General features: G+C 47.0%; 2 protein-coding genes across 3 annotated transcripts in view; one reads left to right on the top strand and one right to left on the bottom strand.

Annotated features, from left to right (window-relative positions):
* The window catches only part of LOC144147333 (nitric oxide synthase-like protein), a 544,108-nt gene that overhangs the window by 421,798 nt on the left and 104,252 nt on the right, over window positions 1-18,058 (bottom strand). The gene's annotated exons all lie outside the window — the stretch shown is intronic.
* Window positions 1,796-6,880, top strand: LOC144147331 (uncharacterized). The gene is made up of 4 exons (XM_077679448.1): window positions 1,796-2,376; window positions 3,257-3,533; window positions 6,332-6,551; window positions 6,780-6,880. Exons 1-4 carry the CDS (start codon window positions 2,285-2,287, stop codon window positions 6,863-6,865), a joined length of 675 nt encoding a protein of 224 aa, XP_077535574.1. The 5' UTR covers window positions 1,796-2,284; the 3' UTR covers window positions 6,866-6,880.

Below are 18,058 nucleotides of genomic sequence, written 5' to 3'. Positions count from 1 at the left end.
CCAAATACTATCTGCATGCTTCTTCGACATGGACAGCCACGTGCACTAAAACTTTAATACCCACTGTCCTGGATGTATGAGCCTAATTAGGCAGCATCTTAGCATATTTTTGTGCAGTGTGAGTGTATTAAATAAGTTGCATTTTTCAAGGAAGTTGCATTTTGTACAGGTAGCCAGCTTTCACAATGCAACTCTCAGCGCTTTCTTGTACATATGGCAACATATCCATACGACATGCATGATATCATAACGATTTCGAGATGTCTTCAATATCACAAAGATTTCAACGAAAATCACATAACTTTTACGGCATGTTGTCGACACCTTATGAATTCAACGACATTTCGTTGTCCTCAACATCATGAAGGTCCAATATCGCAAAGATTTCAACGACTTGTCGAATAAGAATAACGACATGTCTTTAATGATAAGGACTTCTACTAGATGTCGATATACTGCAAGATTATAAAGGTCTGATATCGTAAAGAGTCAAACAACATGTCGAAGATCAACAACATGTTCATGATATAAAGATTTCAACGATGAGTCCTAGACGTTCTGCAACATGTCTTCAAGGTATTCTTACAACATGTCACATATCGCACAAATCAGCGCGTCATGTCTGATGCTTTGTGTAACATCTCGCAGACAATATATGTTCTGCCTTGTCAGCATTGGAAGCATACAAAGTACAAGATACAGCACAAGGTAAAGTACAGTACAAACTCTGATAACTTGCACTTTCAGTGTGATCGAACAAAATTCAAATTCTTGTTTATACTGTTGTTTTATCAATGTTTCTAGAGTGCATATTTCAATTTCAGCCATTCAGTTAACCCATAAAATTCACTTGTCCATACTACAAAATATCCGCTGCTTCACCATTAGCTAAAAATTTGTCTCCAGATATCATTAAACAGCAGCGTCTATATCTGGTATAGACGCTAGACGAAAACGTTTGCGTTCTGATTTTTCCCTTCTAGACGGACGATAGCATAACGACAACGATGTCAAGATATGCTTTGACTCATACCACGGCAAGCACAATCGTTTGTTGCTGAAGCCTCGGTTGCTCTTCGTCAACAACAAACTGAATCGGCCGGACAGTTTTTTTCGATTGCGTGTTTCCATTTCTGCGCAGGCCGGCGGGGGCGGCCCATGTTACATCTTTTTCGCTCGTCGCTGCCGCCCACAGTACCTGTTTGCTGCACTTATTACGTCGCCGCCACCACATGCTTCGGTCTCTTTAATATTGCCTTGCATTATCCCCAACTTGTTACAAACTCAGAGGTTTTCGCTGCTGTATGCGCCTGACATGCCAGGAGTGACATCGCTTGTAGTTTTAGCGCGATGTTGCTTGTCTGCAAGATCGGTGCGTGACAAACAAGCGTTACCAACGCCCCAACGGCCACAATTCCAACGGCGCATGCCATTTCCTTCGTGGCTACCGTGGCTTGCGAAGAAAAGATCGCGGGTGACCTGCGATAGCTTTGCTTGAGTCAAATAAGGGAGCTCCGGCTCAATCGCTCGGAGTACTAACAATGTGACCTCGTCTGCAAGATCGGTGCGTGAGAAACAAGCGTTAGAACTGCCAGAATTCCAAAAATGCAGCATTGACTAGACACAAACGACAATTTTCATTGCCGGCTTATGTAGTTATACAATCATTTTAGACATTGGCTGAAGTCCCGCGTGTATGGCCGAGTGGTTACGTCTTCGATTACTATTTTGAGGGTCCGTAGTTCGAATCCTCGTCGGATGTTTTTTTTTTTTTTTTTTTCCCTATGAAGGTTTTATTACCTCTTCTTTTTTAAAACCATAGTAAGCGCCTGTTCCTTGCTTTCAATCACACCGACGTTTGCCACCCTCTTCCTAAACCCAAAGTAGTTCGTTTTCTCGCACCTCCTCTGTAGAGAAACCCGCCGTGAAAACAAAACCAAAACTAACTTTAAAACCTTTACAATTTAAGTATATATGTCAGTTAGTTTACTGTTATTCGCTTTTGCGTTTAAAAACCTCAAATTCAAGTTATAAACACTTTTAATACTTTAAAAGCAGGAAGTTAATTACCAATAACACAATTTTCGTCAAACACAGAAATGCTGCTATTGCAGTCTGGCAACTATCACTCCCTTTTTGTGTGTTTGTTTATGGAGTTGGTTTTGTGCGGAGTGGTAGCTGGGGCGATTTGTTCAGTTTTATCTATTTCAAGCTTAAATCATAGTTATAAAAGCTTTATAGGGTGACGATCATCGCCTCAACGATCATCGCGCGTCAAAGGTGGATGACATTGCGTCCGAACAAAGTGTCGGTGTCCTTGAAGGGCAAGACGAGCGTGAAGAAGGATTTTAGGCGGGAAACGTCGTTTCTGCTGGGGTGAGTACGCATTTTTTTGTTTTTCTGTTCTTGTTCGGAACGAGTTCTGGTGCTTATGGGTCAGTTATTCGGTAGACCCCCATCTCATTTGCTCTCAGAGCCTATGCGATATAGCATACTTGTTTGGCGCCTTGGATTTACCAGTCTACCGTTTCCGCAGCCGTCAGCATCAATTTACGCTGAAGCTAGACCTTTGTTGCGATGCTCGCGCTGTAGAACGCGGCAGCTAATTATTTGACATCACGCAAGGCTCTTAAACACCGGGGCGTTTGTTTGTTATGTGTCTCTCAAACAGTGCCTTTGCGGCGACTGTTAATTCCGTGCAGTGCGCTTCGCAGCTATTGCGCTCGCGAGACCGGCTGCCGCCGTCGCGACCCGTCTCGTGGTCTTCGGGCCGCGATATGCGTCGTGGTATGCGTGCCGTACTCGTGAAGCTCACATTCACATACGTGGAAATTGAAGGTGAAATGCGCGCGCGTGGTCTCGCAGGGGCGCCTGCCCACTCAACTCTATTTATATTGGAGAATCGAACTTGCAAAGGCAAGCTAGGCATTGAAATGGAGGAGCCTCAACTAGTACACACCAGTTCCGATTGAAAGCTAGCGATGCATATGGGCTGCTAGCAAGCGTTCCATGCAAATTAGCATAGCAGTGAGCTTTGCATATATCAGGCATACCCCACTCACAGAACCTGCGTGCCTAATAAATACATTACTCTGACCTAAATTTCAGTTTGGGTGTTGCGGGAATGTTCTTATTAGGGCCTTGGAGGTTACTCATTAACGATTAATAATCTGCTTAATGTAAGCATTCGTGGTTTGTGTGTGCTTTTCTTGTATTTCATCAAGTGCCACCACACTCACAGATTATGCACTTTCAGGTGCTGCTGCTGGCTGTCCGGGTTGGCTGGCTGGCTTTCAGTCCAGTTTCAAAGGCTTTGCCAGGGCCCTCCGTGGCCAACTGACACTGCACCTGCTGTACCCATGTACTGCCTGGCCTTTCCTTGGTGCTGGGTACGCTTTGCCGCCAGGAATAGTCAATCCTTCATCCATCATCTGGCCGCTTGGACCACCCGTTCAGAAGCCAGCGCATTTGCTCAACGCATCGGTCCAGGCACCGCTGCCACATCAGTGCACCCACTGATTATGTACTTTCAGGTTAGTTATTTCATGTTGGAACCTGTCATAATGTATACCTGTTAGCAGTGCTCTAGCCCCTGGTTATTTGAAAGTTTCATGAAACAGTGTTGTGCATTTTGAGTGTGTCATTGCTTAGCAGGGATATTGAAGCGAATCTGGGGCCAATGGCTAAAGTGCAAGAATAGAAATTGAACTGACTTTGAAGCAAGTATCCGTATGTAATCAAGTCAAGCAAACATTTAGGATTTTCGATATGGTTTTGAATTTGCTATACAGACTGGTGTGGAGCTACTTTCCATTTTAAGTAAGCTTACAATATTATCTACTTCAGATCATACTGTTATTAATCACACTATACCGAAAAGTACATACCGCAGTCTGTAGATTTTGTCGGCACTTTTTTCGCAGTCTCTCATGACAGGCACTATTCTCAGTGATTGGAGGATAGCCGAGGTAGCACCAGTCTTTAAATCAGGGACGGTACTTCACCATTAAATTTTCCTAACAAGCACCATACGCAGGGAATATTTCATCCACTCTCAAGTTGCTAATTATTTATAATATCATATTCGAATATCAGCACGGTTTTCACAAGGGTTACTTGAGAATTTTTCGCGTACCCAAGCTGCAGCATAAGTGTCTGATTGATTTTCGATGGCTTCCCGTCGATGAAACGGACCAAACATACCTCCAAAGAACAGAAACGTGCAATAAGGATTGAGCATGAGGGTGATTAAACAGCGCTTCCAAAAGCAGCGTACCACCGGGCTCATTCTGGCCAATTTGCCAGGCTCTAAGTCTGCGATTTAGCGCAACGACCCATTTACGGTGACACTCAAGCGACGCAGGAAATTTGTGCAGCCAATAGACTCCGCACATGCAGACACTTGTTTTGTCATGGTGCACTTCGCACGGTTCTTGCATGAGCACTTTGTGCTTACGCTGATTGTTGGTGCAGCCAGTAATGACGTAATCACGCCTGCCCGGACAAGTAGCTTCTGAACATCGCCAAGTAAAAGGCAATGATGGCAATTTTCCCAGAATTCCGAAATTAAACATCAATTGAGGATAAAAAGGTCAGGCGTCCTGCTGGCAGGACGAAACGTGGCCTCACAGGCAATGCCTGTCAGGACAAAGTGGTGTGGACTGGCCCGCCACCTTAGTGGGTTAGGAACAGAATTGATGGGCGAACGGGACACCTCTTGGAAGAATTAAACGTTCTCCTTAGGCACTGCTAAACTTGTTGCTACTGAAATGCCAAATAAATGACACCGATTTTCGATGCCGTTCGGTGCGTCTGATATTCACGCATGGCACGGAGCAACAGCGTGGGACTCAGCGTCGTCTGCTCGCCCCGCAGTCCGAAAGAATTGGTGGCGCCCAGTGCAGGATGGAAATTCTTGTCTATCATGTCTGCTATAAAATATGCCCATGTGGTTGAGATTTCGGCGCATGTAAAGATGCGCAGGTTGTCAAAATTAATACGGAGCCCTCTACTATGGCTCACCTCACAGTCTGTGTAGCGTTGGTGCATTAAACCCGAGAATCAATCAATTATAATTTATGCTTCATCTACATTGAAAAGAAAACACTTGAAAATCTTTGTCCCCCAGGTAGAATCTCTGTCACCGCCACTGTATGTAATTTTATTGCACTCTTACCTCGCAGTCGTTTCCACCCAGATCCTGTGCATAATCGCTCAGCATTGGAAGCTCAGGCGGAGGATGGTCATGCGCTCAACATACCAGAACACTGTCACTAGAGCACCTCTCAAACTCTCGTACTCCTCAAGAAGTGCGCAGCATGCCTGGGGGGGCACAGTAAAAACAGTGCCTCTTATCACACGCCACCACCACATGAAATATCGTTGCAGCTTTAAGTGCATAAATTTTCCTTATTCGAGCCACAGTCATTTGAAGCAATGAAAAAAAAAATAAGGCAATCAGCGCGCGGAGATGACACAGACAGTGCAAAATTACCTTATCTGAGCCGCTGTCGGCACCTGTCCAATTGTCACGCTGTGCTAGCATTAATCGTGCAGCCTGCTTCGTGTCTGTGGTTGTAGGAGGCGTGAACAGCGCAGTGCGGAATTTCGAACCAAAAACAATGCTGGGTATCCCTTACGACAAGGCATTCGCAAACCCACAATCCTGCAGAAAGAACACCAGCCACACAAAAAGTTCCTGCTAGCACCACGCCGCAAACCACATTTCGCGTATGACCCTCGTGCACTGCTAGCCAATGAAAAAATGAAGGAGCAAATTGGCCTAGTTGTAACTAGGGTTCACTCTTTTCAATTTAAATAATTTAAAAAATCAATAACAGTCTGCTCATTTTATTTTGCTGAATCGGGTGCTAAAAAAAGGTCAGTTTTTTATGGATAGTTGCATGAGTCAGGGCAAGGCATCGTACTGCCTACTTTGTGTGCATTACAGCCATCTGACTATTTTAGCCACAACCTTTCATCCAGATTGACCTAACAGCACCCAAATGGTTTTTTTTGGCCTTTCTACCACAAAGCAATACACCCACGGTGTACTGCAGTGGGCACTTGGCAAACACTTTAATGAATTCTTGAAACGCTTGTTTAAACAAGCCGAAAGCATGTTGAGGTATGCATGTTCACCCATAAAAACTAAAAATATACATTTAAATTAAATCTATTCGAAAAGAATTTTTAGTGGATCAATGCCAAAATCTGTAAATGAATTACCGTAATATTCTGAGAAATTGTTCATGGGTACTCAAACTCTTCATTGTCTCGATCCTGGAGTTCATGTTGGTTCAACTGTTTCGGTTTTATTTTCTGCTCGCAGGTTGACATTGGGGGCGGTGTGCTAATTGAGAAGGGGTACCTGGATCAGCTGGTGCATGCGTGTGCGAGTGGCCCTGGCAAATTTGCCAGGGCTCTTTTGCGCCATGTCTTCACTCCGGAGGAGCTCAAGGGGAAAACTCTCTTTGGAGGGAAAGGCAAAGCCCAGGGCGACACTCCTACAAAGCCAGGGTTGGACCCCGTGCGGGTGAAGGCTGTGGTCGGTGAGTGCACATGATTTGCATTTAGAGTGCCAAGAACAAAGCTGTCATCTTTGTCAACTTGTAGCTAATCACCCGTTTTTCTTCATGTGCACAGTGAGATCAGTGCATCCCTTTTATGCTTTTTGGGAAAGTGTCTATTTTTGCACACTTTTATTACTAATTCTGAGAACTTGCTGAACACGTTTTCATTTTTTATAGTAAATCATAAATTCATTCTATCTCTTGCAGGCTACACGGGCCAGAAGTTTCCAGGTGTGAGCGCCGGTTACATAAAAAATAACCTATCATCGCTTTTGAATCGGGAAATAAAGTAAAAAGTGCACGCTGAACACCTTGTTTTTCTTTTTGCATGTCTGCATGAGGCAGAACTTTTAGTCACATGACATGCACTACTGCCACACCATAAACTCGTGTATTGGTGGTGCGATAAAATGTAGATTCTTGTTCAACCTACAATGATCGCAAAAACCTTTGAAAGAAATCGCAGCAGAAACACATTGAGCATTCGTGTAAAACTCAACAACATATCAACAGAAACGCATGGGGCACTCGTAAAAATCTCAACAAAATATCAACAGAAACGCATGCGGCACTCGTAAAAATCTCAACAAAATATCAACAGAAACACATTGGGCACTCATAAAAACCTCGACAAAATATCAATACGAAATTCAGTGGAGACTCAACGGAAAGGCAACAGAAACTCAATGGGAATTCGACGTAAGAAATTCAACGGAAAATCAATGAAACCACGGTGGCCACTTTTCCTGAAAAACTCAACAAATCCTCAACACAATCTCAACAGAAATTCTTTGGATACTCAACAATGTTTGTTGAGTGAATTCAACAAAATTTCTTATGAAACTCAACAATCATTTTTGTAAGGGAAAGTGCTCTGCACTTAAAACTCCTGAGACTCCTCGTGCCTTTGAAGCCAGAGGCGTTGGAAAACAAACGTCCTGGTGCGTGTGCTCTTAGCACGCGGTCACCACCAAAGTTCCACTTTGTTCAAAGCGTGATTGCGACCTCAAGCCCATCAGTCTAATCACTTGAATGTGCATCTTGTGCAGATCTCTTTGACAGGCCCCATCTTCAAGATGTAAACATGACTCAGACCGGAAGCTTGTACGTCGCATCACTGGATATACATTTTTGAGTAAATTAGTGGTCGATATGAATCGTTTTCAAAATCAGCAGCGTCAGCCCAACGGCGTGCGTGTGTCGTTTTTAGAGATAGCCGTCGTAAACGCCCACAAGAAATAAAATTTGATCCCGCCTTTCATATAAATTCTGCGCCACACCTACTTCGCGCGCTGAAATGCTTCGCTGGTCACCCGGCTCCACAGAGTGGAATCGGTAACGATTTTGTTTCTTTTCGTTTCACCAACTTTTCCCACTTGTTTACATTTTTAAAATAAGTAAAATAGAACGGCTGTTGGAAAATTGAAATAAAGGTGGACCCGGAATGGAGAACCATTGTTACGGCCGCATGGGTGTGCGCGTGTGAAAACAATTGGAAATACGCGCGTACAAACACGAGTGCTTGAGATCAATGGTAAGAAAATGGAGAGAAATGGTTGACGCAGACTGCGCAGCCCATCACGCTTACAACTACCGGAGAGATGGGTCGTGGAAGAGGTTCATCCCCGCAGTCAAAAGAAGCTCAAGACGCTTCAACAGATAGACAGAGAGAGAAAGAGGAGGAAGAAGGGAGAGAGGGAGAATAAAGGGAGGGAGCTATAAAAACGACGCACATGGTAAGCTTTTGCGCGGTCTTTTTCACCTGTGTACACCAGTAAACGGATATCGCTTCACCCGGATCATCGCGCGAACAAAAAAGATCAGCTTCGCTTGGCTTTGTCCTCACTCAGCGTGGTAATGCTCCCCCGAATCGGAATGGAGATTCCTCCTCTCCGGATGAACGGAAAAGGTAAAACCGGTTGCACGCACTCAGCACGTCGAGTCGGTGTTGGAGCCCAAGGACGCGGGTTCGATTCCCGGCCGCGGCGGCTGCTTTTCTGGTGGAGGCGGAGAGCAAGAACGCCCGTGTGTTCGTGATTCCGGCGCACGTTAAAGATTCCCAGGTGGTGAAAATTAATTGGAACCCTCCACTACGGCGCGCCTCATCGCCTGCGTAGCGTCAGCGCGTTGAACCTTATGATTGATAGATTGATGTTCGGTGTTGCCAACACTGTGAGGTGTTTAGAGGGGAATAACGTCGGCATACTTTTCGTCGTAACTTGGCCACGCATGACATTACCGAGGCTGCAAGAGCTGAAACGGTAACAACTGACTGATTTTTTTTCGCCGCAAGTTACCGGCAAATGTATACGTAGAAATGCAGAAGTTGTGCGACTTTTGTGTTCAATCAGTTTCAGCAAAGTTGCTGCATCTCATTTGCAGAAACAACGCTGCATGACAACATCTTCGGCTTCATTTAAGGTTTAAAGTACATTCCCCTTCTAAACGAAGCTCTCGATGAACGGAACTGATGTTCCTCGTCTAGTTTCGTTGCGTTTATCAAGAGTCCGCTGCGTTCTGAAAACGGTCCTTTGAAGAAACACTCGCGTTCGCTGAGTACGTCAGGCCTAGTCGTGAGTCAAAAAGTGTGGAAGCCGACGAGCAAGGCTAAACCTTCGGCAAACGAGATGCGCGAGCAATAAGGACACGGTGGAAAGACAGAATTACGGAGAGGATAAAAAAGAGAGGGTCAAACAAGAAAGAGAGAAAAACAAGTGCCGACGTGAAGAGCAGCGGCCTTCCGTGAAGAGCGCGAAAATCGAATCTTGTTGAGTGGAAAGGACACAACAGCGACATGCGAACCCTTTTCCTTGAGTGTTTTGCTCCGGTGAGGACAGGAGATAAGAAAAACGAAAATGAACAGGAAGGAACAAAAAAAAAAAACAGAGAAAGAATGGAACGAAAAGAAGGACGCTGAACGCGTGCTAGCGGATTTTTTATGCCGCTGTCTTTTTATTTCGCCATACATTCTGATCCGGTGATCTTTTCTTCTAACGTGCCGGTGGAGTTGCGTGCTAAGCAAGACTAAGAAAGAGCGCTTTCAAGGTACTTGAAGCAAGTCGAATACCTTGTATTTTTTCTGGGCTTAATTTTTACTCCACAATATATGAAAAGGGAAGGGGGGCGTTTCGTTTCGCGCGCTTTTTTATTTTGTTTTCAGCGTTGATAAATAATTGTTCTCCACTTATTAGCAGCCCCCCTCCAAGGGCATAGGTGGCTGGCTGGTATAGTACTCGGCTGTCTAACGCTAAAACAGCGGAACACCCTAAGAAAAATTGTGCGACCGACACGCCGTTTCCCATCGATTAGGATTTTTTTTTCTTGTTTTTTCTGTCATCTTACTTTCATACTTGATAGAATCTTCGAGGGCTTTTACAGCATTACCCAGAATGTCGTCGCAAACGAGAGCGCACAGTACTTTTTTGATCATGGCTCGAGGGGGAACATATAACAAAAGAGTCGAGAACTGGGCCAGTTGGTACAGATTCATTGTGGTGAAACAGTGAGTCAAACCAGGACCCAAGAGTCGAAGACAACAAGACGAGCGCTGACTATCAACTGAAATGTTTATTACACAGCAAAAAACATTAGCAGTGGCTTAGTTCGGCTTTGCCAGGATATACGTAGCGTGAGCTAAAGTTCAGCAATCCAATCTATTCCAATCCAATCCAATCCAGCTCAGTCCAGCCCGGTCCGGTCCGGTCCGGTCCGGTCCGGTCCGGTCCGGTCCAGTCCAGTCCAGTCCAGTCCAGTCCAGTCGAGTCACTGCTCCTCGCGCATGCGCAGCAAGGCTCTCCAGGAGCCATGAAAAACGCCTATCAAGCGGCTACGGTGCAGCGTCAGACTTGGCTACTGCGCAACGGAGGCGCACAGCTGGGCACGCGCCGGCACCAGTGCGTCTGCCGCGGATATGACGCCACTCCTCTGTAATCCGCGGACCCGCGAATGTGTGGACCCAATTCTCTACACACCCGTACGTCAATTGGATTGGATTTCCAATCCAATACAATCCAATTTAATCGAATCCAATCCAATCCAATACAAGGCTCCTGGCGCTTGCGCAGCACAGCCCTTCAGGGTCCACGCGAAACTGCTCAACCTAGGCCAGTGTAGCTCGCGCTGAAAAGTATACAGGACCGGGTGTGACCATAACAATCATGGCGTACAGATCACGTGTGCACATGTAAAACAACCACCGACTCAGCATTTGTCCACATAGGCAACTTGGTGGTTCTGGTTGTTCTGTGCACACGTGATATATGCACAGCGCTCGTGTTTTTTTTTTTTTTTTCTACCCTTGCGTCCTGGTTTTGCGCGCTGTTTACAATGGAACGTATAACAGTTCGAACAGAAGTCGGTCGACGGCAGTACTTTGTTGCACGTCAGGAGGAGAGAGTACCAAGGTTGTTTCGGTCCCGACTTAAAATAACCCGGTGCAGGGCAGCGATGCTGTAGACACAGCGGAGAATGCAGTGGTGGCTATAGGTGGGGAGTAGGCTGCAGCCGCACGTCATCATGCACGGCTGCGCTGACCTCACCCAGCGACGCAGCAGTCACCATTGTTCGCAGCGCCTTAATTCTTTCGCATTCACAACTCGCAAAACGTGCATAAAGGGCCCACGAGAAGAAAGTACAAGTTTGGTTCATTAGAAGGCTGCTTTGTCCCACTAAGAGCGAAACCAATTTTATCGCGAACTTCGAACAAATAATAACGATAATTAAGAAAACATATGCAGCAATCACGGCTCCCACCCACTTAGCGGCGATATCTCTATGACGTCATAGCGCCATGCTGATCCGATTGACGGCCACCGGCCTAAAGCAACGCGAAGAAACATGACAGCGCGATTGTAATTAGGCCTCTGGTTCTGTTTGGTCTCATCACTTGAATGCGAACGTGCAGTTAGCTAGTACACCGATAACTATGTCTTTAGTACTGACCCTCATTACGTCACTCGTCGATATTACGTCAGTGCACGCGAAAATTTGGAAAGTTTTTTACTATTTCCTGAGTTTTTTCGGTAAAAAATCCCGGGCCATCTCCACTAACGTGAAACCTGGGGAGGGGCGAAGCATGCAGTGTATAAGCGTATTCTTGGCGCCTTGGCGTTTTTGCCCACGGAGATGGAACTGTTTTGGGGTGCAGGTATACAGATTTGCTGCAAATGTCTCTTTGTAGCACGAAGCTCTCTAGTGTGAGGCGTAAACCAGAGTCTGGGTGTACTTATTTAGTACGCGTTCCGAAACGGTCCACCGCGAGGCGTAAACGAGTGTCCCGGTGTTTTTTTTAGTACGCGTTGCGTTCTAGCGCGAGGCGTAAGAAAGTTTCACGGTGTTTTAGTATTGTAACTACATGAAACGACAATTACGACGACGACAGGAAACGCCATCAGCCTAAGCCACTAAGGAGCTTCGTCCCTAAAAAACGTCTTTCAGGGTGTATTGAAGGTCAGTGAGTTACCAACGGCTAATTCTTACAAACTAAAAAAAAACATGGCCCTTTTAAATATTGTGGTAGTTTTTGTCGCCTTGGGTTTTCTTGAGTCGAGATCAAACCGCACAGGGAGCGACTACAATGTTGAAGCTGTTCGCGACATGTGGACGCAGATGAGTTAGAGCGAGATGTCGAATACGAGTTAACCAGGGGAGACACCGGCCGTATCTGCTTCGTTTTCTGTCGTCTGGACACAGCAGAAGTGGGAAGTAAACGCACAAGCGAGCCCATGGGCAAATGATTGGAGGGCGGCAGGCACAAACTCACTTATTGGTGTCTGGACCGTGCCGGAAGTGGCCAAGCAGGGCGCGCACATAAATGAAGCCGTCACCGCTGCCGACAGCGCGATCTCGAGGAGCAATGGGAAACCTGGCTTCCAAGGGGTGGACGCCAATTGGGAAACAGATTGGGTAAAAGCAGGATTTTTGACGTGATGGAGTTCTCCAGAAACAAGGTAAGTTCTGGTTGTCAGGCTTGGCAATGTTGTAGCAATTGTGTTGTTCTTTTCGCGAAGTGATTGATTAAATAAAACAATTAGCAGATGAGCGCATGAACGTAGTTGAATTTTACAATTATAAAAGTGTAGAGCAGCGTACGCACTAGTTTGTGTAAAAGGCTCGTCAGTTTTGAAGACTTCCCAACATTAAAAAAAAATTGCCATCCATTCCTAAAGTCTGTTGAGAGAAACGTGAAAGCTTTCCCACATCAAAACAGCGTCAAAAGTGTGCCCAAACCTTCGCTTACAGTGCATCAAACGTTCGCTGAAAATGCGTCAAATCGATCGTACAACCTTCAAAGACCAAAATCGCAAACGAAGAAGGAACCCACGCGGCAATTTTCTTGCACTGAGTAAACGCAGCAATTAACGATCTAAATGTATTCCGACACGCAGTTTATATGATAAAGGCATACGATCGGTGCGCGTATTGTCTTATTTGGAACCGTTCCTTATTCGTGATGTTCAAGAAACGGTTTTGACCCAAGAGAAGCCCGGTTTCCCACACGCGCCGCGTGTCCAGAGATCCTACCAGATCCTACCAGAGATCCTACCAGATCCTACCAGAGATCCTACCAGACATCCTACCAGATCCTACCAGAGATCCTACCAGATCCTACCAGACATCCTACCAGAGATCCTACCAGATCCTACCAGAGATCCCACCAGATCCTACCAGAGATCCTACCAGATCCTACCAGAGATCCTAGGAGAGATCCTACCAGAGATCCTACCAGAGATCCTACCAGAGATCCTACCAGATCCTATCAGAGATCCCACCAGATCCTACCCGGCACCACTAAAAACGCTTTCGCTTTAAAAGGCTGCACTTGCAATAAGCCTATACCCGGAACGTCAGCTGAACGGAACTATACACATACAACTGATAATAGTCATCGCATTTCGCTAGCAGACAATTTTAGACGTCACGGCCTCAGTTACGCATCTCACATGACCTTTATAAAAATGTGAAGTGTACATTGGAAGGACACCGTGGAAAGGCTGTCGCCAAAGATGGCTTACCGATGTAAACACCGAAAAAGTCTCCCTTTCACACTCTGACTGGGCATCGCAAAGTATCGGATGCCCAAACAAAAGGGAAACAGAAAAGAAGCTTTAAACCGGAATCCGATTTTCAATCCAACCGTGTGCTTGTTTTACTATTTTTAGCAGGACAACGGCCCCTTCCATTGCTTGGACGACGTAATATTCAGAGACAACGCTAGCTGCCGCTGAATTCCGCGCTATTTTAAACGAACTCGCCAGGACGCGGTAAACACCGCCGCGCAGCAGCAGTGCGACAATTACGTCAGACACGAAGGGCAGCGCTCGTCCCAGATACAGTTTATGCGGGGGCGAAAACCCATTTACACTTGCGCGGGACGTATCAAGCGGCGTCTTCTCTCGCCCCGCGTACCGACAAAGGCATCAAAACGGCACAACGACATCGCCCAGCGGAATCGACCTTTTTAATTAAGCTCGTCTGCGGGATGCCTGTTGTGGTAGTGCGTGGGAAACAACGCAGCTGGTTGGTTGGATGAAACAAAGGCACCTGGCAGCTCGATTTCCAAAGCGAGGCTCTCTGATCGCGTAAAGAAGAACGAGGGGAAAGGGAATCCGTGCGTGCAACAGGGCATGCCTATTGCGTCGTCTGCGGAATACACCGCCTTCAAATCAGACCGCAGCGATGCAAAGAAAGCGACGCATCGGAGCCAAGGCAGGTTAAAGTGGCCGGGTACGAGCGCAATGCGAATCGCACCGGTACACGCCGCGGAAAGATTAGATGGCGTAACCTGTCGGGTGCCTGTTGCAACCGCTGTCGTGTCGGAAAGGCGGCGTGAACGCTGTACGGTGTCAGCGCTGTCAAAAGCCGCTGCTGTCGACTGATCAGTCATAAAATAATTGTAGGGGCACATGTGGAATTCATATGATGTGCAAATGCAAGAGCGCGTTTCGTCGATGAGTGTGTCGCTGAATTATCTCACCAAGTTTACTGTAAGGAATAGTTGTTGCTGAGGTTGATGCTGCGTCTCGCAGCCTCCGTGGCCGCCTTTTCGCTGCCTCACGCTCTCATGGCTCCTGGTCGCCCTGCCGCCTTAAAGGGGTCCTGAAATACCTTCCGCCGATGCATGGATGTACATGTAACCAAATAAAGCAATGTATTAGCAATCTCCTCCCGCAAGAATTTTGTTAAAGCGATGAGTATCAGCTGAGAAATCGTAAATCAAAAACCGCGCATTATCGTCGCGCCGCGTTTCCTCCTCCTTTCGCTGTTGACGGCGCGCAGCCTTCCCTCCCATGATGCTGCGCTCCTCAGCGATGACGTACTTCCGCTATGGCGCTCCTAGACTGCCGTCTGCTACGGGCAAGCTTTGTTGACACCATGAATCCCGCACTCCGCTCAAGGCTGGAAAAGCGAACGAAAAATCTGGCTGCATTTGTGCGGCGGCCTGGCCATGACCTTTCGCGCTGTACGTTGCTGGAGTTGCTATCGGCGGCACGCGACTTTTTATCGGCGGCGAACTCGCAGCCGCTCGGGGAGGATCGTGCGCTCGGTCCCTTTCATGCACCGCGCACTGTTTATCCAAAAAAAACCGTATCAGATGTGGCCCCGCTGGTGCCGGGTCTTATTTTGCGGCGGTGGTAATTCCTGCCGGCGGCATGTGAAGAAGACATTTTAAACCGATACAGAACCCGTGCACAAAACGCTTCAATCATGTGGCCAGTTCAGCTTGGGGCGACGCGTGGTGGAGAGCGGCAACGTTGGCAAAACATGCTCCGGCGCGGCTCTGAGCTTTCTAGCGCTGGAGCGAGCGCCATTTCCGAGGCTTTGACAATCTCAAACATCGGTTGCCTTGGCAACAAGGCACAAACCGCTCCAGAAGTCAGTTACGGTTGCGTGATCCCGGTTCAGCTCGGGGTCCCACCTCGGGACATGTGGGCACTGCAGGCGTACCACTCACTCCCATTGGGAAGTGCGAGATGCGTTTGATATTACAGGAGGCGATGGTGTGTGTGTTGTGGACGCCTTTGTTTCGTGATGAAATGCGACGTTGTGCTTCTGCGGGTGGATGGTGCTTCCCATGGTCTGGATTATCTTTCTCGGGCGACGCACGACTCAACCTCGCATGGGGTATGTGCAGTGTGCGTGGCTAAAAGCCATCTCGGCTTGTGCGCCAGAGTGACTTGCTGTTCGTCCCGGCAAACCGCGCGCGAGGGGAGTGCCGAATTTACGACGGGCAGGAGGAGGAAACCCATCGTCTGTCAATCGCGGTTCAGACTTGCAGCGCATGTTGTGGCGTTGTGTTCGTTCGAAACGCATCTCTGGATTGTTTTGAAGTTGAATAAAATGTATGCGTCAAACCCGGGCATTTGGCTCAGGGCGTTCTCTGCGATTGCACGAAAGAAGTGCCACGGGGCTTCAACGCTTTCTTTATGGAACGTACTCAAATAAGAGAATATCCATGTCGTATTATGGCCGTGTTGCATTCAATACAAACGGTTAAGCCTTTGTTTACACTTGTTTCGTTTGTCGTAAAATGTCCAAGCACTCCGGCACTCCGCTGGCAGATCAGCCGGCGAGCCGACGCTGAGCAGACGACTCCTCTCTTCGCCGGAAGTGCGTGAAAACGTCGCCCAATAGCAGGATGTCTAGCTCATGACGAACATCTGGGAATCGATGATGTAGACATGTGAAGATGGCGGCGTCCAAAAACACGAAGGGAAGGGTGAGAAAAAAAGCGACAAACTTTGCAACAAAAGCTTCCCGCTGCGCGTAAAAGAGTAATACTTGGCACAGATGACGTTGACGACCCAATCTAACGATTGCGCTACTTCATTTAGTGTGCTCAAAACGCCTTTCAGGGCCCCTTTAATGACAATACAACAGTGTTCGCCGCTAGTCCGCTTGTAGGCAACTTGACAGCTTCTCTCTGCCTCGTTGTAGCCGTTCATCAACAATCAGCAGGTCGCTTCACGCGTTTCGCTGCTTTGTGGTCGTATCCCACTTCGACGGCAGCAAATTGGCGCCTCCGGCCTCGCTTTGCTGTCTTCCCTGATGGTGTACATGTGACCGATAGCACTCGATTAATTGATTAATTAATTATTATTTATTCAATGAAAAAAATAATTAGTTATATGGTTGCTTGTTTGATTTATTGAATGATTGATTGCTAGTGGTATCCCCGTTCAAACAGGTTGATGACGTGTCATCTTACAAAGAAAAAAACTAATATATTTATTTTTATACTTTTCGTTTAATATTAGCACTGCTCTGAGGGCAGGCACAAAATGCTTTTTTTTTCCTGTTGCAGGCGCTAGCTGTTCTAGGCATTATTTCCATTTCTGCTTTTCGTCCTTGTCGTTAACAACCGCTAACAGCCGTTAACAGCCGTCGTTAACAGAATTGAAGTTAGCTTCCTCTGTTCTACGCTTAAATCCTAGACTTTCAGGAAGCCGAATATTTCCCTCTTGAAGATTTGGATGGATACACTCACATTCTAACACTATGTGCGCATAGTTGCTGTTTCTTTTCCGCACACTACGCATACCCCATCATTTTCTGCATCCTCCCCCCCACAAAGCTCACCATTAAACTCGCCTTAGGCCAGCTATCGCCATCTAGTGAATCATCTGCGAGGCATCGCCCAACGGAGCCCCATGACGGGTCGCAGCCAATGGGAATGTAGGCGCCGTTTTCTAGCCACGGGTTTCACATGATGGTGGGGTTTGCAGAGACTGAGCCACGTAATGCTGTGCGTTAAAAGTGAAGGGAAAGGCAAATGGATTGGGACCCTTTTGCAGCAGCGGGAAATCGCGGCATGCGAGTGCATTGTACCGGAGTCATTGCGTCTGCAATGTGTAATGAACATATAGTGCAATTGCTGCTTACAATCAGGAGCGACGCACGCAAGTGATGAGTTATTGCACTTATTGTTGCGTAAACTTTCAGTTGAGAGTCAGCGCTCGTTTATCTTCTTTATCTTCATTTTGTGTCTGCTCATTCGCGCTGTAGTTACACCATGGACGTATTACACGTCTTGTATCTTAATGTTGGAGGAGGCTGCTCTTGTATTGGCCACATAATCGGGTATTCTCGCTTCGTAAGCGTTCCGTTAAGTACGCAACTCTTCCTTCTCGATTAGAGGGGCTTGTATTTGATGCGGAGAACTTCGGAACTTGGAGAGGAATTTTAGAGCGAAAGCTCTTTTATTCCAGGTACAAACCTAGAAAACGCCTCGTAACGGCAAATTGACCTTCAAGCTCAGCCTACGTGAACCAGCGCCTTGTGCGACTGCGCAGCTGCAGCGCCCAAATTAGCAGCGCTTCGCGCTGGTTGCGCCGGCAAGCGCGTAAGTTTCTCTTGCGGTGCAGCTCCGTGCGCGTTCACTGCGCTCGGCAAGCTTGGATTTACCGCGTTCAACCATTGCGAAATTTCAGGTGAGGAGCACCTTAGGACCGCACAATGTCCGTCCGCGTCCGTGCGCATAGCATTTA

The sequence above is a fragment of the Haemaphysalis longicornis genome, unplaced genomic scaffold, assembly GCF_048455015.1.
Source record: "Haemaphysalis longicornis isolate Haplotype H1 unplaced genomic scaffold, Haemaphysalis longicornis Haplotype H1 scaffold_7, whole genome shotgun sequence".
Taxonomy (NCBI): Eukaryota; Metazoa; Arthropoda; class Arachnida; order Ixodida; family Ixodidae; genus Haemaphysalis; species Haemaphysalis longicornis.
The sequence above is the reverse complement of the archived record's forward strand: the minus strand, read 5'-3'. Positions and strand labels throughout refer to the sequence as shown.

What these genes read in the sequence shown, in the direction of transcription:
- LOC144147331 (XM_077679448.1), top strand. Translation starts at nt 2,285, where the DNA reads ATGACATTGCGTCCGAACAAAGTGTCGGTGTCCTTGAAGGGCAAGACG. An exon ending in GAAACGTCGTTTCTGCTGGG is followed by an intron (nt 2,377 to 3,256) that starts GTGAGTACGCAT and finishes ATGCACTTTCAG; the next exon opens with GTGCTGCTGCTGGCTGTCCG. An exon ending in GCGGGTGAAGGCTGTGGTCG is followed by an intron (nt 6,552 to 6,779) that starts GTGAGTGCACAT and finishes TATCTCTTGCAG; the next exon opens with GCTACACGGGCCAGAAGTTT.